We start from the raw sequence: 24,455 nt of genomic DNA on the forward strand, positions 1-24,455 counted from the left end.
CATTTCTGTTCTGATTCAAATAAAGGTAGAGATATGCCTTGTATGTTGGCAAAGGAAGAGCAAAACTTAAGGAACCACAAAATTGTCAGGGTTCTGTGTCTTCCCCCCGTGTTGTTTCTCCGTTGGGCCGCCAGATGGCGGCACCTCGGTTTTGTGTTCAGTTAATTGTTTTATTGTTTTTGATTATCTAATTATTAGTTGCGTTTTGTTTCGGGTTCCCCTCCCTCTCTGTGGCTTGATTGTTCATCGTGCCCTCCTGTGTCTCGTCTGCGTCTCTCTATTTAAATCGCCCTCTCCCCAGACTCAGACGCTGGAACCTTTGGTTTGGTTTGTTTGCCTTGCTACCTGTTTGTACCTGTTCCTGCCTGATTCCTGTTTACCTGTTGACCTGTTGTTTGCCTGCCTGTGCCCTGATTCTTGTTTGCCTGCCTGTGCCCTATCTGCCCAGTTTTTCCTCGTTTTTGGGTTTCTGTATTTTTGTCTTGTTTTTTTTGAGGATTTCGATGTTTGTAAATTTCGCCCTGTGAGACTCTTTGTTCCCTGTCTTAGTTTATTAAAGTCCTTTGTTTTCCCCATTTTTGGATTTTTGGTTTTTCACTCTGCGTTTGGGTCCATTCCTGCACCCCGCCTGACAAAAATGGGTTGAACTATCATATTCTTTCAGTGACTCACTGATTGGAACCTACCATATTGCTAGGCTTTGGCAAGGAAACTTTTGGGGGGGGGGGGGCTTCAATCAATGTGTTCCTCTATGCACCCAAAGCATCAGGGGGCAAGTCTTGTACTGATGCTTCCGTATGGTGGGCGTGTTTTTTAGGGAGTCTTCAGTGCTGCAGATAGACCTTTCTCCAATGGGCAGCATGTTGTAACTCCACCCACACTGGTATTGATAAAACCTCACTCTCTTACCACAAATGTCCTATATGTGTGTGTTGAGCAAGGTCTGCCCACCCAACCTGCTCCACACCCTGCCCCCTGGTGCAAACTGATCCAGAGTAAGACTCAGAGAACCCTTGGTAAGATAAAAATGAGTTTAATCAAACTCTCATTACACAGAAAGACAAAAATTGTCATAAAACCATCAATTATTAAAAGGTAATCATATAATGGAAACACCAGACCGGTATATTGTAAATGCAGACCAGCAGGAGGAGTGAGTGTTCACACATAAGATCACAACTCCATAAAGTAACAACTTGGTCATATGATATAGAGGGAAGGCAGAGATGGCTCAGGGTCACAGATTATGGGCACACTTCTAAAACCTCTAAAACTAATTATGAGCCAAGTACAGTAAATTGAACTGAATTAAACTGAACAATGTAATTAAAACGTGTAAATATCTATTACAGCTTAATCATAAATCAAGTAGACATTTATATTGTTAAAAATTAATTCTATCTAATATAATGATGAACATATCATTAATAAACATTATTTCTGATTTCTTCTATAATTTTCAATTTCACCAGCGCAGTCTCCTGCATGGAGGAATATAACCCAGTTTTGGCGTGAATTACAGTCAGGGAAATACAATGAGTTTTCTTGAAACTTCTTAGTTTTGATTGTTTAAAAACTAAAGATGGGACCTGTTAAAATACTTACCAAATCCCCACTGACTTGTCAGCAAAATATGAATTACTATAACCTTACGCTGTCACTAACTCTTCCATCTCTGTAGCAGAAATCACATTCTCTCGCTCAGCTATCTGCTTCCGGGTCAGGGGGAGGTCATCATCAGGGTGACACAGATGAGACAAACGCTGTCAGCAGAAACATAAAATAATGGAATGGTGGATCTTTGTGAGACAAGTGTTTCATACAATATACAGTCCTTGAAAAACTATTTTCCCCCTTCCTGATTTCCTCCTTTATTAATGCATATTTGAATGGTTTCATATTTTTAGACAAAACATAACATTAGACAAAGGGAACCTTAGTAAACACAAAACCCATTTTAAAAATTATTATTTCATTTATTGAAAAAAGTTATCAAACAGCCATATGACCAGCACATAAGGCTAGTTTGCTACCTGGCTAGGATTAAGAATGGAAGCAGACTCTCTGGGTGTATTCCTATTGCTTATATTCACTCCTTGCATCTCTTTTTCGTGTCTTTTCCTCGCTCCTTAGCTCCACCAAAGGAAGTTACAAAGAAGCAAATGATGAGCTACGAGGATGGAGGAGCTGAGGTAGCATGTATTATGCAAATGGAACGTGCTTGCTCGGTCAAGAATCAGTTTGAAATGCCATCAATTGAGGAAGTGGAAGATGTGGAGAGGTGGAGCCACAGTTCACGTCACGTCACAAGTTCCAATAAAGACTTCTGCAAAGGCTGCACTTGTGTTTTCCTCACTGAAATCTCCTCCATGAGCCTGCTTCTTCCTCCAAGGAGAATTTAACAGATTGGTCTTTGATTTCCAGGTCATGCGAGGACCGAGGAGATGAGGACGGATAAAATTACATTTTGGAATGAACCCAATTTTTCATTTTGGAATTTAAAAATAACATTTTTACAAGAATAGAGAGATCTATCTGCATCCACCTGCCTTGAATTGGACTCACTGTATATCTACTGATGTGTAGGGGAGACATGGGTTCTGGGCCTCACCTGTCTGAGAGTGCCAGTGCTGAGGGAGAGCTTGACCAGGCTCCACCCTGGAATCAGTACAACAGAGGAGAGGGCCAGCAGCCAGCCCAGCACGTACGCCCAGTCCGGGTACACATACCAGCGGTTAAAGGTCAGGGGCTTGTAGTCCACCACGGAGAAGATGAAAGATCCCTATGGGAGAGGAGATAGAGTGTAAGGTTAATAAATGTAACACACATCAGACTGCTGTTGTGTCATAGAAGTAGAATTACAATGAAACTGTCTTTAAAGCAGGGTTTGGTTGCTAAAATTGGGCACATAATGCAGTTAAAAAAAAACTGTTCATCAAGAGCTTCATGAAATAGGTTTCCATGGCCAAGCAGCCATACACAAGCCTAAGATCACCATGTGGAATGCCAAGCGTTGGCTGGATTGATGTAAAGCGCACTGCTATTGGACTCTGGTGCAGTGTAAATGCGTACTCTGGAGTGATGAATCACGCTTCACTATCTGGCAGTCTGACAAACAAATCTCGGTTTGGCGGAATGCATAGTGCCAACTGTACTGGCCCGAATAGTGCAAACTGTAAAGTTGGGTGGAGTAGGAATAATAGTCTCTGTCTGTTTTTCATGTTTTTCATATATATATATATATACTCTCTTGCTTGAATGGTTTTTATTAAGTATTCAATTTTTTTCTGAAAACCATAGGTACCATAATTATTGGCACCCCTAACAATTATTGTAAGTAAAATCAAACAAAATGAAACTGTAAATGCAATTTTACTTAATTTAGTTAATCTCAGTCTAAAGGAACTATATTGTGTTATTCCATCACTTCCAGTTTCACTAGAGAATAAAAATGAGGTAACAAGCATACAAAATCCCTTTGTCATCCATCAGCATGGGAAAAGCTAAATAACTGTCAATTCAGAAGAGACAGATGGTAATTTACCGTCACAAGTCTGGTAATGGATACAAAAAAAGACATAAACGGTTAAACATACCACTTAGCACTGTAAGGGCAATAATAAAAAGGTATAAAACATATGGAATGGTTGCCAGGAAGAGGAAGCAAGTGCATGTTGTCCCCACGGACGGTGAGGAAGATGGTGAGGGAGGCCATTAATAATCCAAGGATCATTGTTTAAGAATTGCAGAGATTGGTTTGTTTCTTGTGGTCAACAAGTCTAAAAAAAACAAAAAATGGCACCGCCATACCAACTAACTCTTTGGAAGGGTGGCACGAAGACAGCCCTTACTGAGCACAATAAACAAAACCAAGAATCTGGAGCATGTCAAACCTCATTGGAATTATGACTGGAAGAGAGTGCTATTGTCAGATGAGACCAAAATTGAACGTTTTGGCCCTACACACCATTGACATGTTTGGCAGAAAAAGAGGAATGCATAAGAAGCACCTCATACCTGCGGTCAAATATGGAGGTGGGTCATTGATATTTTGGATATGTTTTTCTGGTAGTGGTCCCGGGGCACTAATTTAGATCGATGGCACAATGAATTCAAGAAAGTACCAGGAAATTCTGGCAGAAAATGTGGCTGTCTCTGCTAAGAAGCTAGGACTTGGTCATAGGTAGATTGTCCAGCAGGACAATGACTCCAAGCATACATCAAAATCTAAACAGAGAAGTGAAATCAAGATCAATGTTTTCCAATGGCAATCACAGTCTCCAGACTTAAATTCCATCAAAAACCTGTGGTCTGAACTGAATGGGGGGGACAGCTTACAAGTGCTCGAATTCTCATTCATTCATAACTATTAATGAAAAACTATTAATGAAAGAAGTTTGCAGTTTTATTAAATCTAAAATCCAACATGCTTCAGGTGTGCAGTGATGAGGTTTTACTGTAATAAGCGAGTCAGAGAGATGCTCTCTCTCCGCTCATCCACAACTCACCAGGGTCACCAGCGGTGTGATGTAGAGCCAGCAGAGCTTAAAGATGAGGCCGGGCCGGTCCCCGGTCATGTCCTCAATCACATCGATCATGCGCTCCGCCCCTGCTCGAGGGACACACAGGAATGGTGGTGAGCATTGTTTTGTGTGTAAGCGAACCTCCACTCAGAACAAATCAAATTCAAAAAGCAGAGATTGCAAATTTAAGTATCTCTCATTTGATTCCAGTTTCAAAATGGCATTCCTTTTTTTGCTATCTCTTCTTAAAAGGCTGTGGACTTGGTTTTGTAAGCATTATGGGATGGCTGACTCAGGTTTAAAGTGTCCCTTTTTGAAGGGGTGTTGTTCTCATGATCATTAATTAGCATTGTTTTGTCTGAATCAAATCAGTCTTTGCTTTTTATTTTAAACGCAACTTGCAAGAAAGGTAAGGAACTTTAAAACCTGGATCAATTTAGAGACATTCTACCATTCGCTGCATTTTTAGTTAATGTGGTGTGGTGGCTCAGGCTCCCTTTAACACAGTTTCTCCTATCTTTGGCAGTGAAGGAAAGTTCCAGTTAAAAGGCAGTGGTTGTGTATCTGACATTCAGCCTTTTTTCTTATTGGCTGGATTGACAGTGTAAGAAAAATTGAAACCATGGGCTTAATTTTTTATTGTAGGCTATGCTTTCCTCTGCCTCAATGTGCAAATTTAGAATTTAATACATTTTATAAATTTTTCAAATGTAATTTTGCACTAAAACATTTTCATTATGTGTTCTGTACATTGTGAATACACTGTATTGGTTCTTTTTCATAATCCGTTCCCATTTGGTGCCATTTTTCTCACACAGAGTGTTGTATTGGAAAGACACAGTTTGTTGGAAGGTATGCTGTTTTGTATACAACCAGTGTAAATACAACCAGGTTTCTTCTCAAGTAAAAATCCTGCACTCACCAAACAGCCAAGCCATGGCCAGAACTTTGACCACACACATGAAGAGCATACAGGCCCCATTACAGGCATAGTAGTCGAAGAGCTGGAACACATACACTCCCCCCTGGTGGACAGTAGGGGACATGAAAGGGTAGATATGGTGAAATAGGAAGAGATAAATGTGTGCTTTGAGTGAGTAAACCTGAATTAGTTCTATCAACATGCAGGGTTGTATGTTATCTCTGTAAATCTGTGTAGGCCTGTGATAAGAGCATCCTCTGGGGAAACTGATAACATATAGTGAAATGCATGATCTTTCTCTCCCCAGCTGTCTTCTCACCTCTGTGATCATCACCAGCTGCAAAATGAAGCAGGAGAGGCAGAAGAGCAGGAGGAAGATCTCTCTGTGCCCAGCCCTACGCAGTACCATAGGAAACCGGTCCGTCATCGACGTCATCACCACCTCCATCATCAGAAACTGACAGACAGATACCCCAACGTTCACCAGAGAAAGGAAGGGAGAGAAAAGGAGAAGGAGGAAATAGGAAAAGAAAAAAAAGGAAGGGAGAGAGAAATATGATTGACACACAATAATGTTTAATAGCTGTTTTCCTGCATGTGATATACTATTGTCAGGGAAATTACCGTTTCCCATCCCCACATATCCAGAGGTGAGATCCTTCCCCGAAAACACAGAGTCACAGCATTTTCAAAGATCAATAAGACTTTTATTCAACTTGCAAGAAGAAGAAAGAATGAGAGAGCACTCACAAAACTCTCTAAAGTTTTAGATGCATAGGCCATTCCTTATATCCACATTCTCGGTAACTTTCCACTAGGCACAGGAGGCGTGTCTCTCCTTCTCACACAGCTGCCCCCTGCCCTAATTAATCCTTACCCTCCTTAGCAGTGGACACTGGTCTGACAACTTTGGTCTTCCCAGATTTATTTTGTCTTCCGATAAGACTGATCAATTATCTTTTTGTTTACAGACCAGTTCTCAGACAGGGTGTCTTCTCACTTTCCAGAACTCAGAACAGACTATGCAAAGGTCTAAACACTTGATTTGAAACTATTTGAAAATACATCTTTACTAGCTATGAAATGTTGTCCAGTTAGCTCTGGATGTATTCTTGCTGTGATCTCCGATGACCCAGCATTATGCCTTGTAAGCTCAGTATAGCTTTACTTCATGTTAAACAAAGAACCAAACCAGAAGGATCTAGAAGTGTGTAAGGACTGCAGCCAGTTGTGGTGCTGGCAGTTTCACAGACTGAGCAGCCAGGAATGGTGAGCTGCAGCCAGGTGACTGATTACCTGTGTGTCCAGGCCCAACAGGATGATCATAATGAAGAAGCACACAGCCCACAGCTGAGGTAGGGGCATCATTGCTACTGCTTGGGGGTACGCAATGAATGCCAGACCAGGTCCTGGGAGCAGAGGAGAACATGGAGGTGATAGCAAGGAAAGATCAGAGGAGAGTGAAGGAGACAGAGAATGAATGGGAGAAAAATAAATGATCCAATAATGTTTACTCTTCCTCCCCTTCCTTCCCAGGTCAGATTCCCTCTTATTATATTCGCACATTTTTCTGCATTTAGCAGACGCTCTTATCCAAAGTATCTTACACAGATTGCCATTTTACATACCATCTGTTAATACCACTGGACATATTTTACTGCAAGAATTCAGGTTAAGTACTGCAAGTGTCATGTTCCGGTGTTCCTGTCTGTGTTTCCCCTGTTGGGCCGCCAGATGGCGGCACTTCTGTTTTGTGTCCTGCTCCCTCCCTGTTAATTGTATGATTGTTTCATTGTCTCGTTATCCCATCATTGTTCCCACCTGTGTCTTGTTATCCCCTCCTTCTGGTTTGATTGTTTTTTGAGTTCACCTGTGTCTTGTTACCCCTTGTCTATTTAAGTTCTCTGTTCCCTTGACTCGGGTGCTGGTTCCTTGCGTTTGTTCTTCCTTGTGTTTGTTGCCTTTTAATGTTCAGACCATTTATACCTGCCCGCGTTTTTTTACCTGTTTGTGTTTGTTCCCGAGTTGTGTTTGTTCCCTGACTTTGATGTACCTGCCTGCTTGTGTTTGTTCCCTGACTTCTATGTACCTGCCTGCTTGTATTTGTTCCCTGACTTCCATGTACCTGCCTACTTGTGTGTGTTCCCTGACTTCCATGTACCTGCCTGCTTGAGTTTTGTTCCTGACTTGTTTTGTTCCTGACTTGTTTTGTTCCTGACTTGTTAATTTGCCCTTGTGTTCTGCCTACCTGCGTTCTGCCCTGACCGTGTTCTGCCCTGCCCGTGTTTGAGTTCCTCTTGTTTTCTGTTATTTAGAGATTTTTTGAGTTCGTGTTTTTTCCCTTTGTGGCCTTGTCTGTTCCCTGCTTGTTTGCCTGTCTTTAGTAAAGTCTTTGTTCCCCTCCCATTTTGGATTTGTGTTTTCTTTTCCCTCTGCGTTTGGGTTCCCCCTACCCGCGCCGTGACAGCAAGGGTACAAAGACAGCACCACAGGTGGGAATTCAATACACAACCATTTGATTGCATATTGTTACTGCTCTTCATTTCAACTCAAATGCCTGATTGTCATTATATAGACTTAATATCACCAAAGCTAACAGTTGACATAATTACAGCAGTAACATGATTGAGTGATTATTGGTCATCATCAAGCTTTGTCCTACGCTACTAAAAGGATACCATACATATATATATATATGTACACATCCATCAGCTGGAATCTTCTGAGTGTGTACTGAACATTGCCTCTGGAAATCTGTAGCTTCTTTGCAATTTTTCACAGGTAATAACATTCTTGCCACAAAATTTACTTGGCCCCACACACCCAAGCCTTACTCCCTTTTTTGGATTGCCAAATTTTTTGCGACTTTAGTCCCTATTTTACTTGCACCATAGGCTGAAGTTATTAGGCTACCTGGGTTTTTATGAAAATCTTAAGGTAGATAAGATTTCACTCAATTTAATTACCCCTCCACTTCCCTCCCAGCCTGCTACCTCCCACATTGCAAAATGATTGGATAGGCATCCAATAATTTCATTGTAATTAAAGCCAAATAAATCTTTTTCAAGTAAAGTCATGTCTAACATTATTTTTGAGGAAAAGTCACCTTTTTGTGTTATTGAGGGTAGAAATTGGAAAAAAATGTTTATACTTTGGTTTGTTATTCAATAAATGTGCATATATTAACTGAATTCTTGTCTACCTAATGTTTTTTTAAGCTACAGGTGGCCTAACACTTTTGGCCTATACTGTATATATATATATATATATATATATATATATACACTCACATTTTTGTCACATCTTCATCATTTGTCTTGGCATACTGTACAAAGAGCTTCAGTACCTGATTCCGCCACTTCCTCAATGGTGACACCCAGCTCATGTGCCATGAACCCCAGCACAGAAAAGACCGCGAATCCCGCCACTACACTGGTCCCGCTGTTCAGCAGGCACAGCCACAAACAGTCCCTGCACCAGCAGGGGGGTAAAGGAATTTGCTGACCTGTCCTTGTTTTTGTATTTATTTTCTTTCAAAGTGAAATAAATTATGTGTTTGCTGCTAATTGTCTTCTATTATAAGTGTGGGTATCTCTGGATTGCACTGGATGAAGGTATAAATGTGGATATCTTAGTATTGCACTGAAGAAAAGATAAATGTGAATATCTTGGTACTGCACTGGACAAAGAGTTGCATATTTATGTTTAAGCACCTGTCATTTTTTCTCTGCATTTCTGCCCTAGTGTACTGTGGGTATGAAAGGGCCTTACTTGTAGCAGTTGTTGTTATATGTGTTGTAGCTACCCAGCACAGTCAGAGTTCCCGCTCCAAGACTGTAGGAGAAGATGATCTGAGATCCTGCCTCCATCCACACCTGCAGTGACATCACAAACTGAACACATTTGAGCTGATGTGGCTGAAAACATTTGTTTATATGTTCCCCTATGGAGTGAAATAAGGAAAGATACATTTAGCTAGGACAAGGCGATGGGGCACTGCCTAACATATGCTGATGTTACGGAGTACTTACCTGTGGATCTGTCAGGTGGGAGGGGTCAGGGTACAGGTAGAACACCACCCCCTGCAGAGCTCCAGGTAGAGTTAGCCCTCGTATCAGCAACACCAAAAGCATCAGGTATGGGAAAGTAGCAGTGAAATAAACCACCTGGTGTGAGAGGGAGAGAGAGAGCGTGTGTCTTTTACAGTCATGTGAACATGGTTAATTTTGAATCCCTTGGAACTTATTTAAAACCGATTCTTGACAAAAGCTTAAATAGAGTATGTCAAGAGAAATGACCAGAGAGGTCATTCTGTTTGGTGTTGAAAGATGAAATGTTGTATGAGTATCCAAATGGCATGTAAGTACATACAGTGAGCTCCATTATGTTTGGAGCAAAGACATATTTTTCCTTGATTTGACTCAGCACTCCACAATTTTACATTTGTAATCAAACATTCACGTGTTGTTAAAGGGCAGATTCTCGGCTTATATTAAAGGGTATTTTCATACAGTTAGTTTCACAATATAGAAATTACAGCACTTTTTATACATAGTGCCCCCATTTCAGGGGACCATAATGCTTTGGACAAATGGCGTCACAGGTGCTTCTAATCATTCAGGAGTGTTCAATGGCTTCCTTAGTGCAGATGTAAGAGAACTTTCTTGCTTTTGATTGTCTCTGGAGTCTGTTATTGGTATTTGTCCACATGACTAGGAGTAGAGTTCTGCCAAATCAAGCCATTATGAGGCTGAGAAATAAATTCTAAAAAACAGTCAGGGTTATCAAAATCAACAGTTTGGATCATCATTAAGAAGAAAGAGAGCAGTGGTGAGCTCAGTAATCACCAAGGGCCAGATAGGCCAACGACAACCTCAACTGATGACTGAAGAAGTCTCAACATAATTAAGGGAAAAACTCCAAATACTTGTCTGACAGATCAGAAACATTCTTCAGGAGGCAGGCGTGGATATGTCAGGGACTACTGTCCGCAGAAGACTTCCCGAACAGAGCTACAGAGGCTACACTGCAAAATACAAGCCACTAGTTAGCCGCAAAAACAGGATGTCCTGGTTACAGTTTGCTGAGAAGTACCTAAATGAGTGAACTGAACATCCATTTCATATTCTGCAGAGAAAACGTAAAAGGAGCTATCCTCAATAGATTGGTGGCCTGTCCAGGGTGTATTCCTGCATCTCACCAAATACATGCTATCAATGATATCAATCGTGATATAAATTATTGTAGTTTTTCTTGTAGCCATTTCTGTATCATGCTATTTTTAGCTGTTAGTCACAATGGACTACTTATTTTATTGTTTCTTGTGAAAATACCCATGGATAAATAGGTTCTGGAGATAGGAGGTTCATTTACTTTGGGTATACCAAGAGTCCAGTTATGCACAAGTAGAAAACACTTGTGAAGGAACATCTGACATTTTAGTAGAAATTATGACAATTCCATGTCCATAATCTGTTGTCAGTCTTTATGCTATTCTACTTCTATGGATTCATGACTATGATTCCATGACTCTCCATTTGAATTTATAATCAGGAGAACTTTAGTTTAGACTTTTTAATACACATACATGCTGTTGAGAAAATTATAATTACATATAACATAAAATGTACTTGCATCTGTGTGTGCGTGTGTGTATGTGTATGTGTGTGTGAGACAGCCAGAGATAATTTTCAGAGAAAATTAGATTTAAAACAGAAAGAAATAACTTGCGTCAAAAATCCCATAGAGATCATTTAAATGGTTTGGACGTGCATACCTGTATACATTTTGTTACAATGCAATGCAAAAGTAATATATAACCATATTTCTTTTGGGACTTTAACAGCAAGAACCTGGACTCTATTTGTACGAAAAATGATAAACATCTGGCATTCGAATCTGTTTCTAGAGATGATTTCCTGGATAATCAAAAAACCTGAAACCCGTTATGACTAATGACCAAAGAATACTCAGTCTAACTGTTTAATACTCTCTCTCTCCACATTTGAGGTGACAATTCTGGCAACAATCTGACCAAATTCTGGCTGAGTATTTCACCCAGTGTTTCAGGTGAGTCATCTCCCCTCCAGGATAAGGTGTTGAGATTGTGTGATGGAAGACATTATATCAGTGCAATCCATAAGTTGTGAGCTCAAAAGACAACAGCCCACCAGAAATACTCTGACTTCTGTACACTGTCATGCACCATTATTGCCATTATACTGTGCACATCATCTGCAACATCATTTGCTCAAATTATCTGAAGCTGCTAAATGAATTATGGAAACCAATGTGCATGTTCATTCTTTCTATACACATTTGTGTGACTGTTTTAGTATATGCTTTTTCAGTGATCACGAAGCAAGCAACATGCCTCTCAATCTTTAACTGAACCAAATTTGTTTGGCATTTTGGCAGATTCATTAAAAGTCACTTGATAAGAACACATTTAGAGGAAAAACAGTAAAACCAAATTAAACAGGCCAGGACATGTTTGGTGCATCAAAATGTCAGCATTGTTTACGTGTCCCAGTCGGACTGATCACACGCCACTCTGTGTTGAGTATTCCAGTCTATTATACAGTCAGTCTCACTCTTTGTAGAGGCAGCCCAAGTAAGGACATTTTGTGCTTATGTCTCTCAGTAACTCTGGGACAGACCTTGCCTGTAGACTTCACCCCCTTCCAGATGCAGAAGTAGCAGATGACCAACACAGTGATGAGGCACAGAAGGACCTCCCACCTCACACTGCCCACCTCCTCAATGCCCCCCGAGATCAACAGTACACGTCTCCTGGGTGGGGGGGGCGGGGGGATAAATGCGGGAAGGGAAGTGGAGAAAGAGAAATATTACGTTTAACAACTTACTAACATTTACACTAAAAATGCTCTGCCAGTTAACTTACATTTATTTCCATATAGGAACCATAATGCTCTGCATATCCCTTACATCCTGGCCCTACCATGTACACATTTTCTCTTCTTATGGTTGAGAAAGTAATTCACTAGCATAAATGCAAAAAGGTTAAACTAGGCCAATGTGTTCCATCTCCGCATACATCTGTAACATGTCCCTACCCATCACCTTATTTGTCAACAGACACTCTTATTCAGATCAACTTACATGTTTTCCATATATTTACAGGGCTCAATATTTACATAAGTAATTCAAGCTAAGTAGATTATGTAAATACTTGAACCCACAACCTCTGAGTTTCCTAGTTCCCTAACGCCAAGGTTTGTAGTAGGTGCAACCCTACAGAACTCAGTCAGCAGACTTACTCCCAAAACTCAGTGGCTGCAGAGGATGAGTTGTTGGGCTGTTGGGTCCAGTTTGTGGTGAGGTTTCGGTTGGAAAAGTCCATACAGTGATCTGAAACACAGAGAGTAGCCTTTCCTAAATCATCTAAACAGACTCACTAGATATTGCAGCTGAGCTGCAGGCCATTTTAAACAAACATGACTGTCACTCCAAACTCAGTTGTTATTGACAGCTGTTAATAAACACTGTATTATAAAAAGGTTAGGAGTGTTAATACATGTGAAAATATATATTCAATATTGACATATTACATATTAATACATATTAAGTATAAATAATACATTCTGAAAGCATTGCAAAACTAATTTTAAATAATTGAAATACATTCCATGAAACAGACATAAGACCACATGTGAATGTTTAAACCAGAAATACCCACATATATCACACATACCTGCATGCACAGGCATCACAATAATTCATCATGTTTAATTGATCTGAATTTGCCGTACAATTTTTCCTGTCTCTGAAGAAGCAGGACTGTGGTACGCAAAGGAAATGGTTGTTCTTAACCTACCCAGTATCACTTTAAGACAGCTTTGTACCTGTATGCACCATGGATTGTAGGTCACCTGTATTTCAGGTGTTCTTACAGTCAGCACAGTGTAGCTTAGAGACGGGCTCTGTACCCGTGTCCTCCTGTATGGACTGCTGGAGGAGTTATACCACTTACACTAATTTTAGATCTTACCTGAGTTCCAGGTGTTGGAGCAGCTGGCCCAGGGCAGCTGTGAGCTGAAGGAGAAGTAGAGGTAGAAGAGAGCCCAGGCCAGGATGATGATATAACACATGCAGCTGTACAACATGATCAGCTGGCCCGCATAGCCAATTCCTGAGACACACACAGGCATACACAAACACTATTAGCAGCTGACAATGGCAATCATTGATTTGAACAACTAAATTGTGTCACAGGCTCACAGAAAGGATTAGGACCCTGGTGCAGAAATGACTCAGGGAGGCAGAGGTAAGGAATATGTTAAGTCTTTACTGAATTAAACCAGTAAAACAAAAAGCAAGGAAACAGAAGGAGCATGGGAAGCAAAAACTAGACAAGGAGGACTAGCATCGAGGAGAACATGCAAGAACACACAAGGACCAAGCACTAAACTAAGGAAAACCAGGAACTTAAATATACAGAGAGACATGCGCAGACAATCACTGAAAACAAGTGGACATGCAGAATGTGAAAAATCAATGGTCCAATAACAACCACAATTAGCAGGCACGAGACACAAAACACAGGGAACACAGGATCACAGGTGAGAGATAAAACAGGGCATAAGTACATAATACGAGTTGCGGCCTCCCGATTGTTTTTTTGAAGACCAAATTGTAAGAAAAACGTTAGGTCTTAACCTCGCAACTCAAAAGATATGAGATACCATTCCGAACCGATCGGTTCGAACCGACTGGTTTGCGGGCTCCCAATTGTTTTTTTGACCCGTCAAAAATGTTTTGGCACAGTTGGCTTGAATTTGTCGGGTGTGAGAGGTCAGGCAACCTGATTATGTGTTTCAATTGCTATTGACCAATAGAAGGTGGCTCCGTGTATAACATTACATGACATTTATTTGGCAGATGCTTTTATCCAAAGCGACGTACAAAAGCGTATTTCGTGGTCATGGACAACTACAAAACATGGGTTCAATAAGATACAATACTTATTTTGTACAGCTATTTCTAGCCAAAAACACAGTTTAGTTCACGCAGTGAACACTATTCTGACCTAACCTCTGCCAAGCCAAATAGGCAGAAGAACAAGCTACAATATTACAAATATACAATATACAAATTACCAAAAAGTTCTGGAATGGGGGTACATGAAACGAGTGTCATGAAAGTGTCAGTGAAATGATATACAGAGTGGTGGTAGTTAGTCCAGGTATAGTCTAAAGAGATGAGTCTTCAGACCACGGCGGAAGATGGGTAGAGAGGGAGAGCTTCGAAGAGGGACAGGGAGTTCGTTCCACCACTGGGGAGCTAGGGTGGAGAAGCTCTGTGATCCCTTTACTCGGATGGGAGGGGGTACAAGGCACCCTCCTGCTGCAGAGCGTTTTGCCTGCTGTGCTTTGCCAACTGTCATCTGATCTGGTTAGGAGCTCATATAGTCTATGCTATCATTGGACCAGTTGGCACAATCTGAACCTTGTTAAGTGTGAGAGTGCATAAGAACTTCTGACGTTGTAACCCTTGAGAAAATCATATAATGTACGCTCGCCCTTGGTGGTCAGGAACCAGATCAGTGACAACATTGTGCTGTTACTGGTTATGAACATGCCTGCTGTGGATTCTCTTAGTATTTGTATTTCTGATAACACTGACGTCTTCTGCTTTGAGCGACACTCTGGATTAGAGCACCTGAGAACTGCCTATAACATATTGTGACTATTTCTACCTGTGAGATTGCCCCATTTTTTCCTGTAAGAGTGAAGTCCGCCAGTCCACCAGCCACACAGAGCTAGATTCTGGTGCAGCTAGATTCACAGTGCAATATTGCAGAGGCAGTAATTATACTGTAGATTAATTTTCTCAGGTTTGGAAGAATATTCAAACCCCCTCCTGTGCCGTGATTGAGTGCTGACCAGCAGTACTGTAACCCTACTGCTGATTATCCATTAGCTCCCAGTGTATTCACTGACCCCAGCCCACATCTCCACGCCTTGGCTCAGGAGATTTAATATATTTGACATTACATCTGATTATGAGCTGCCCTGCAAGGCCGTTGGGCACACAGAAACATAAACTGGCCTGACCATAATGCTGATCCACACAGCAGAACAGGACCTTAATAGGGTGAGCCCCTCGGCAGCCTAGAGTCATACTAACCATTCCCCACCAATAGCAACACTGCACTTTTTCAGTTGTTGCATTTTTTATGTCTGTAGAGTTTGGGGATACACATGTAAGAACAATTGAACTGAACCCCTGGCTGCATGGGGAGATTTGTATATGGATTGAGAGGCAGCTGATCTATGGGCTGGGCTACAAAGTCTCTGCTTCGTTTAATCTTTAATCACATGCTCATACCTGGTGAGCCTGTCTCTTCTCTCCTTCACCCCCTATTGTGATCTCACTTTTACCCATTTGATGAGACGTTTCTGGCCTCTCACCCTCAGCCAATGGGCACAGCTTCCTCCAGCAGGTGATGGCCCCCTCCTGAGTGTACTGTCCCATGGCAGTCTCCAGCAGGAACAGGGGTATCCCACAGGTCCCCACAAAGAGCAAATACGGCACAAGGAACGCTCCTACAGACACACCCACACACAAAGTGTGTGAGATAAATCATCTCATCTCAAATGTTCACAAAACATTTGAGATAAATCTTTGATCACCAGTCTCACAACTGTTATGTGAACAAAACCAGATATGTTTACTTCCGGGCAATCAGTAATCTGTGACTGTGTGACGCTGCTTGGGAGGTGCCCATAATGCAGTTATATCTGTTATGTAACATGTACACATACAGGCAGAGCACTGAGCACTGCACCAGCCAGAATCAAGAACTATGTAAATCAATACTCATTTAGTAATTATGGGTACTTTAAAGATGTAAATAAAACTAAAAGTTCGTATTAATTCTCATAAAACTCATTCACTCACTAATTTGCACTCAAACTGCTCAATAATCTCAGCCATTCTTATTCACACGGTCTCCCTCATGATCACTCACACTCATTCACTCACACATACTCCTAGTGACACTCATACACATACATTCACTTTGACTCATACTCAATCGTACACTCACTCGCACTTACACTCATACACTCTCTCTTACTCACACTCATACTTACTCACCGCCGCCGTTCTTGTAGCAGAGGTAAGGGAACCTCCACACATTTCCCAGCCCCACTACATTCCCTGCCACTGCCAGGAGGAACTCCATCTTACTCCCCCACTGGCCCCTCTCCTCCAATGGCCTTTCAGCGGTCTCCCTCTCCTTCTTCATCTGTTCTTCCCCTGGGATCTTTCACTCTCACTGTGTCCCTCTCCGGTGCTGTCCGTTCCTCACTCTCTGACTGCTTTGCTTTGTTTAGACACAGGAAACAGAGCCTTGTGTTTTACCGGCTGACGGTCACACCTGTTCTTACATGTGCACGGTGTATCTGGAATGCTGGGCCAATATACCAATGAGTGACAGGGTCATGTTTAATAATAGCCATCACGGTCTTTGACAGGACAAACGGTTATTTGAAAACATTCTGTATGCGATAGGGATGTGGGGGGGGGGGGGGGGGGGGGCGCGGTCGGAACCAGTTATACACGCCAACAAACTTTGAGCCACTGCGTTGCAAAACGTTTAATAAATAAGTTCTATGCATCAGCCATTATGTTTCTTCAAATCGATTCATATCATTGTGGATGGCCACTAGATAAAATGCCCGTTCTGACTGCAAATTTGTACCCCAGTTAAAGGGGGGGGGGGGGGGGGCGTGCTGGGGTTCAGACAGTTCATAAAATTTAGTGTAGTTAAAAATAAAAGAGAGGGAGAGAGAGATGAGAAGTACTGTATGAGGATTTGGAAATATATTTCATAATTAATTGTATGCCATTGCATTGCCAATGAATATTAGGTTAGAAAATACAACATTTGCCTGATTTAACGTGACTTCCGGTATAAACCACGCCCACTTTCTGTCTTCTATCCGAATACAGATACAGATAATTTTGTTGGTTGAACTGATACAGATACAGATAATGACATCTCTGCACACCCCTATATAACGATAATATATGAGCTAATCGGAAACTTTCTTTTCACAGTATTTATAGTGTCTACAGACTACTGTATACTGTAAATAAACACCAGTTTTTCAGAGCAAAGTGAGACAATGATTATTTCCATAAGCAATCTGAAACAAAAAGGAAAGGAGGATCACAAACATTGCCTATCTCTCGGTCTACAGGGGTAAAACTACTTTGCATTGAACAATTCAGTGATTTTGAGTCTTATTTTCTACTTTAATCATCAAATATATTTTAGAGTCCTTCCATATAAAACACATTTTTGCATTCATTAGTTTACTGATGAATTATATTATAGATCAAATTGAGTTGCCCTTCCACATCTTTCATTACAGCATACTAAGGAAGTGGTAGAGTAAAATACTCACTGACATCTGAATTGTGGTCATCTGTGCTGTTGTTGAGTGGTTGTGCTGAGGACCATGTTTGTGATGCCAATTGTCCTTGCCCTTATAGTGACCAGGCAAAACAAGTTATATCCGTATAAGAGATTTGTTTCTGCAGAAAAAGTCCAGCACCTATACACAGCAATGTATTTGCAATTGTAAATCTGGATGGTTAATACCTAAGCACATTGGAAATTGCAAGTGTGTGCGTGCAAGTGTATGTCAGATTCTAAATTTGGTAGGGATTGTGGTATAGGTATAATGGCGGATATGTGTATGTGAATGACAGTGAGCATATTTATTGTGGATGGTGGACGGGCAAAAAAGGGGTGATGAGTGAGTCAGTGCGGGAATTAAGAATTTAGGGTACTAATGAATGGATTCCAGATTACGTCACCGTCAGCGGTTTGTTTTTTAATGGAGGCAGATAATTTTTCCATTGATATGTATTCGATTAGCAGATTTTTCCAAAGTGCAATATTGATTTTTTTCCTTGATTTCCAGTTCATGAGGATAGTTTTCCTGGCGATGATTAGGGCTATGGGGAGTATTCTACTGGATGTGTTGTTTAGGTTGATGTTGGATGTGTCTCCTAGTAAGCAGAGTGGAGGGGATAGTGGGATGTGGCAGCCTAAAAGAAGAGAGAGGTTGTCAGTGATGTCCCGCCAGAATTGTTTGATTGGTGTGCAGTCCCATGTGGCATGCATATAGCCGTCTGTGGTGTTCTGTGTGCAGTGCGGACAAATTTCAGAATCTATAAAGCCCATTTTAAACATCCTTTTCCCTGTGTAATGTACTCTATGAATAATCTTGTATTGTATGAGTTGTATGTTTGTGTTGGTGGATATAGAGAAGATGTTTTTGCAGATTTGAGTCCAGAAGTCAGCACTGGAGATGATCTGTAGGTCTTGTTCCCATTTATTTGAAGGGATGGATATTGTTAAGTCAGAGGTGGAAATTATCTTGTAGATTTTGGATAGTAGTTTTTTATTAGTAGTGATGTTGATCAGATCTGATGTTAATGGGGGAAGATCTAAGTTAGATGATTTAATGTTGATTTTGGTCTGAATAGAAGATTTAATCTGGAGAAATTCTAAAAAGTGATTCTGCCCAATGCCGTACTTCTGGACCAAATGAGAGAATGAGACCAGAGTGTTATTATGGAAGATATGTTTGAGGTGCGTGATACCTTTACTAATCCAGAAAGATAATTTTAGTGGTTTTCTGTTAACTAAGACATCAGGATTGTTCCAGATGGGAGTGTGTTTGGTGGGTGAGAATGTGGTGTTAGTTATTTGGTGAAGTTTTCACCAGGCTGTCAGAGTTGTAGCTATGGTAGGGTTTTTGAAACAAGGATGGTGTGCAATGGAGCGGCTTATGAATGGTAAGTCTGATATATGGATTTCATTACATAATGTCTGTCCAGGAGTCGTTGGAATGATTCCGATTGGTCCATTTATGAATGTATTGGAGTTGGTGGGCAATGAAGTAATGGAGAAAATTTGGTGCTTCCAGACCTCCCTTGGTTTTGGATTTTTGTAAAGTGGCTAGTTTGGTTCTAGGTGTTTTGTTTTTCCAGTAGAATTTTGTGATGATGGAGTCTAGGGATTTGAACCAGGAGGGTGGGGGCTTGATGAGGATCATTGAGAATAGGTAGTTTATCATGGGTAGTATGGTCATTTTGATTGTGGCAATTCTGCCTATGAGGGATATTGGTAGATTCATCCAGCGCTGAAGGTTGTCCTCTACTGTTTTGAAAAGTGGGTTGAAGTTGAGATTAACTAACTCTGACAGCCTAGGGGAAATGTTGACTCCTAAATATGTGATATTACCAGTGCACAGAGGAAGAGGTGGTGTTTTATTTATTTATTTATTTATTATCCTTTATTTAACCAGGAAGGTCCCATTGAGATACAATATCTCTTCTGCCAGGGAGTCCTGGTCAAGATGGCAGCAGGAAAATAAAAGTTTCATATTAAAACATACCAAAGAAAATAAAAAAATAAAAAATATGAACCTGCCACATCCCAGCTATTAGGGCTGAGTGGGAGAATGGTGGATTTAGACCAGTTGATAGTGTAGTTAGGGTTAGGGTTAGGGTTAGGGTTAGGCGGATGATATCTGGTAATGAAGAGGAAGGATTTTGTAGGTAGAGTAGAATGTCATCTGCATAGAGACTGATCTTATGGTGTATACTTTTTGTTTGGATTCCTGTGATGTTTACTTTTTGACGGATAGCTGCTGCAAGTAGTTCAATGAATATGGCAAATAAAGATGGTGTCATGGTCCTGTTTTCCTGTCTGTGTTTCCCTTGTTGGGCCGCCAGATGGCGGCACTTCTGTTTTGTGTCCTGCTCCCCCCCTGTTAATTGTATAATTGTTTTCAATTGTCTCGTTATCCCATCATTGTTCCCACCTGTGTCTTGTTATCCCCTCCTTCTGGTTTGATTGTTTTTTGAGTTCACCTGTGTCTTGTTACCCCTTGTCTATTTAAGTTCTTTGTCCCCTTGACTCGGGTGCTGGTTCCTTGTGTTTGTTCCCGAATTCTGTTTGTTGCAAACCGTATGTACCTGCCTGTATTTTGTTCCTGACTTGTGTTTTGTTTGACCTTCCCTTGTGCTCTGCCTTCCCGTGTTCTGCCCTGCCTGTGTTTTTGAGTTCCTGTTGTTTTCTGTTTCATTAGATTATTTTTTGAGTTTGTGTTTTTGCCCATTGTGGCCTTGTCTGTTCCCTGTTTGTTTGCCTGTCGTTAGTAAAGTCTTTGTTAATTTTCCCTTTTTGAGTTTGCGTTTTTTTTTTCCCCCTCTGCGTTTGGGTCCCCCCTACCCTTACCGTGACAGATGGGGAGAGTGGGCATCCTTGCCTAGTGCCCCTGTGCAAAGTAAAGCATTGTGATATTAGTCCATTGGTGGTGACCGTGGCCATTGGTGATGTGTATAAAATCCTCACCCAGTGGATAAATGATTCACCAAAAACCAAATTTTTTTAGTGTAGAGAATAAAAATTCCCAATTTACTTTATCAAATGCTTTTTCTGTGTCCAGTGAGACTATGGCTGTTGGTGAGTTTGTGTGAGATGTGTAATGGATTAGGTTAAATAGTCTACGTAGGTTGTTAGATGAGTGTCTTCCTTTAATAAAGCCAGTTTGGTCTGAGTGGATGATAAATGAAGTAACTGTCGAATCGTGATGCCAGAGCTTTGCTAATGATTTTTATGTCTGTGTTAATGAGAGAAAGGGGGCGATAGCTTGATGGGGAGGTGGGGTCTTTATCGGGTTTTAGTAAAAGAGAAATTGTAGCAGTGTTCATGTCTATGGGAATTTTGGATTTTTGTTTAATTTCAGCAATTAGTCTGTTGAAAACGGGAGCTAGAATATTCCAAAAGTATTTATAGAACTCAGCAGGGAAACCATCAGGTCCTGGTGATCTATTGTTAGGCATGAGTTTGAGTGCGTTGTGGAATTCTGTTATTGTAAACGATTTCTCAAGTGTATTTGCTTGGTCTTCAGTAAGTTGTGGTAAATCAATATTGGTTAGGAATGTGTCAATATCTTCTTGGCTTGGTTTATGTGTTGATGAGTATAAGTTGGTGTAAAAATCTTGGAAAGTCTTATTTATTTCCTCAGGAGTCTGCACGATCTTCCCTGCTGAGTTCACAATGGTTGAGAGAGTTGTTTTTCTTTGTTTCCTTTGATTTGATTGGCCAGGTTTTTTCCAGATTTATTACTGTATTCGAAATGTTCGTGTCTGAGTCTTTGTAAGAAGAATTGAGTCTATTTGTGTGTTCGTTAAACTGTAAATTGTATTTCCGTAGGTCATTCTGGGTTTGTGCTGTGGGGTTATTTGGGTTGATGTTCTCTGGTTCTTTAATCTTTTGTTCTAAGTACGTTTCCTGTTCGTTGTCTTTTTTTTCTTGTGAGTGGAATATGATATGATTTTTCCTCTTAATACCGCTTTCCCTGTTTCCCAAAGTAGTGATGGTGCTATTTCCAGTGAATCATTTATTTCAAGGAAGAAAGCCCACTCTCTTTGAATATAATTATCAAAGTCGGGGTCATCAAGTAAGGATGTATTAAATCGCCATCTGTTGGATGGTTTGCGAGAACGATTGATATTCCAGGTGAATTAGACGGGTGCATGATCGCTAATGGCAATGGGGTGTATTAGTACATCTGATGTTTTGGAAATAATTGAGTTACTGGTTAAAAAGAAGTCAATGCGAGAGTAGGAGTGATGGACCGGTGAAAAGAATGAATATTCTCTATCAGTCGAGTGTTTTAATCGCCAGCCATCGCAAAGACCAAAATCACTCATGAACTGTAATTGTTTCTATGGATTGGCAGTTACATGTACTGTTTGAATTGTTAGATCTGTCTTGAAATTTTTAGGCTTGAAATTTAAACTAGAACCTAGGCTGTACCCGAGACATTGAGACCCGACCCAACCAAACCCAACTGATACAGCCAAATTTGAAAACCTAACCCAACCCGTAACCGAAACCACTCACAGTAGCGGTTTCACAATGCTGTGCTCCGATACTATGAGCATGAGTTATATTAATAATTATCATATCGCAATTGGCTATATTTGATTTCCATATGGGATAGTTCATGGTGGCTAAACAGCTTATCATGGCACACTGGTCCATCAGCAGAGTAAAAACAGCATTGCAATCCCTACACTGTATGCTATGGAGGACTAAACATGCCAAAATGAAATAAATAATTAAACAAATAAACATGGAATTATAGCATATAAATAAATATATAAATAAATACTTAAATTGGTCAATAGTTCAATAAAAACTTTATTGAAAAAATAATGAAATAATTGTCACCTCATGACAATAACGTGGTTTTGTTTCATAATATGTTGAATTTCCGAATGGCTTTTTAAATTTTATAATGACACTTTTCCAAATGACTTGAGCTATTTTCGAATGGCATTTTTATTTCCAAACTCCCTTTTTAATTTCATGAGACTTTTCAAATTGGTAAGACCTCCTGTCAATCAACACGAGCGGGGATGGTGATAGGTGGCAGTAATGCACCAATGTTTGTTTTCCAATTGCCAAAAACTAGAAGAAGAATGTTTGCTTTCCAACCACCAGAAGAAGAAGAAGAAGAAGAAGCAGAAGAATTCCACATTAACATTTTTTCTACATGAATATTTTTCTGCGTTTAACCCTGGGGTGCTCTGTAGCCGCTGGACCAGTTCATTCGGAAAACGGAAATCAGAACATAACACCATAAACTTTAAAATCGAGAGCAAGTCCATTTTATGTACTTTTATGTTTAATATCAGTCAGTAACACGAAGAACCGATTCTTGTTTTTCGATTTCTGTTTTTAAAATGAATATCAAACACCCGTACATTTATTTTCCAAACATTGTTTTACGAGTGTTCTCAAATTAGTCAAGAAGAAAAGACACTGAGATGTGTTTGGTTAGTTTAATTATTCCTACTATTACAGCTTTAACCTACAGGACGTCAGTCTAAGAAACAGGATTGGGCAGCCCTGAACTAAATAAATGAGCCTTTTCTGTCACAGTTTGATATTGTCATTTGGGTGTCACCTTTTGAAATATTTATTCATAGTGCAAAGGTCTTTTCCCATAAAATCTGTTGTGTGTGTGTGTGTGTGTGTCAGAGAGAGACAGAGAGAGAGAGAGAGAGAGAGAGAGAGATGCCTTGTAAGTTAGCAAAGACTTCATTAACTACACACTGGTTGGACCTATCATATTCTCAGTGACTGATTTACTCATTTGAACCTACCATATTGCTTGGCTTTGGCAATCAAACGTATTTGATTGGTTCATAGGTCAATGATGGGCAGAATGACGTTCACCACAAATGTCCTGTATATGTGTGTTGAGCTAGGTCTGCCCACCCAACCTGTTATACACCCTGCCCCCAGTGTGGGGAACATAACCCATTCCTGCAGAAGTAAATTACTTTCTCCAGTGAGGGATATGCACTGACTTCATTTTCCTGCTCCAGTGTTAATTGATTAAAGTAACTTTAATCAAAAAGTGTTTAGAGGAAATCTTCGCCCCTAGCAACCAAATAGAAACAACAGAAACAGAAAACACTGAAAATATATTAATATCTTAAGGAATTAAAGCATGGTAGGACTAGTTTTCATAGTATCTGTACAGTACATATATGTATTATTTATCTACAAATCTACAAATAATAAAACATAAAACAAAATAATCTTTAATTATATTTAATTTGGCAACTGAATGAAACAAGTTATCTCCAAAATACAATGAGGATTCAGATGAGTCATTTTCTCCTACATTAAAGTACTGGAATTAGGAAAGCATGATTTTTTTCCCCAATCTTGCTTGTTTGCATCGGTTTGCATCGGTATCTAAAGTCATGCCTGATTAGAACTACTCTCTAGATTACTGTTATAATTTTCAAATGCACACTTTTAACATTTTCTACTAAAGATTAATGTTGGTAAGCAAAGTATCAACTAGGCACCATGATGTGACCTGTTAAAAATATTTAAATCCCCCATGCCTTGTAAGCAAAATATGAACTGAAAC

The 24,455-nt window shown here is 40.3% G+C and overlaps 1 protein-coding gene across 1 annotated transcript; it reads right to left on the reverse strand.

The window, feature by feature from the left end:
• Positions 1-1,017: 1,017 nt before the first annotated feature.
• On the reverse strand, positions 1,018-16,824 carry LOC135235909 (sodium- and chloride-dependent GABA transporter 2-like). Its single transcript, XM_064301932.1, has 14 exons — positions 16,567-16,824; positions 15,879-16,013; positions 13,457-13,597; positions 12,726-12,816; positions 12,105-12,237; positions 9,477-9,611; positions 9,217-9,320; positions 8,792-8,916; positions 6,742-6,854; positions 5,765-5,902; positions 5,446-5,548; positions 4,509-4,609; positions 2,612-2,782; positions 1,018-1,763 (listed from the first exon to the last, which is right to left on the reverse strand). The coding sequence occupies exons 1-14, from the start codon at positions 16,715-16,717 to the stop codon at positions 1,650-1,652; spliced, it is 1,755 nt and encodes a 584-aa protein (XP_064158002.1). The 5' UTR covers positions 16,718-16,824; the 3' UTR covers positions 1,018-1,649.
• Positions 16,825-24,455: the final 7,631 nt, after the last annotated feature.

This window comes from Anguilla rostrata, chromosome 12 (assembly GCF_018555375.3).
Source record: "Anguilla rostrata isolate EN2019 chromosome 12, ASM1855537v3, whole genome shotgun sequence".
Taxonomy (NCBI): domain Eukaryota; kingdom Metazoa; phylum Chordata; class Actinopteri; order Anguilliformes; family Anguillidae; genus Anguilla; species Anguilla rostrata.

Bases quoted from the DNA above. Each gene is read 5' to 3' on its own strand.
- LOC135235909 (XM_064301932.1), bottom strand. From the start codon at position 16,717: ATGAAGAAGGAGAGGGAGACCGCTGAAAGGCCATTGGAGGAGAGGGGC. The intron at 5,549-5,764 runs GTGAGAAGACAG...ACTGTCCACCAG, and splicing joins AGCTGGTGATGATCACAGAG to GGGGGAGTGTATGTGTTCCA. The intron at 4,610-5,445 runs GTGAGTGCAGGA...TCCCTCGAGCAG, and splicing joins GGCCATGGCTTGGCTGTTTG to GGGCGGAGCGCATGATCGAT.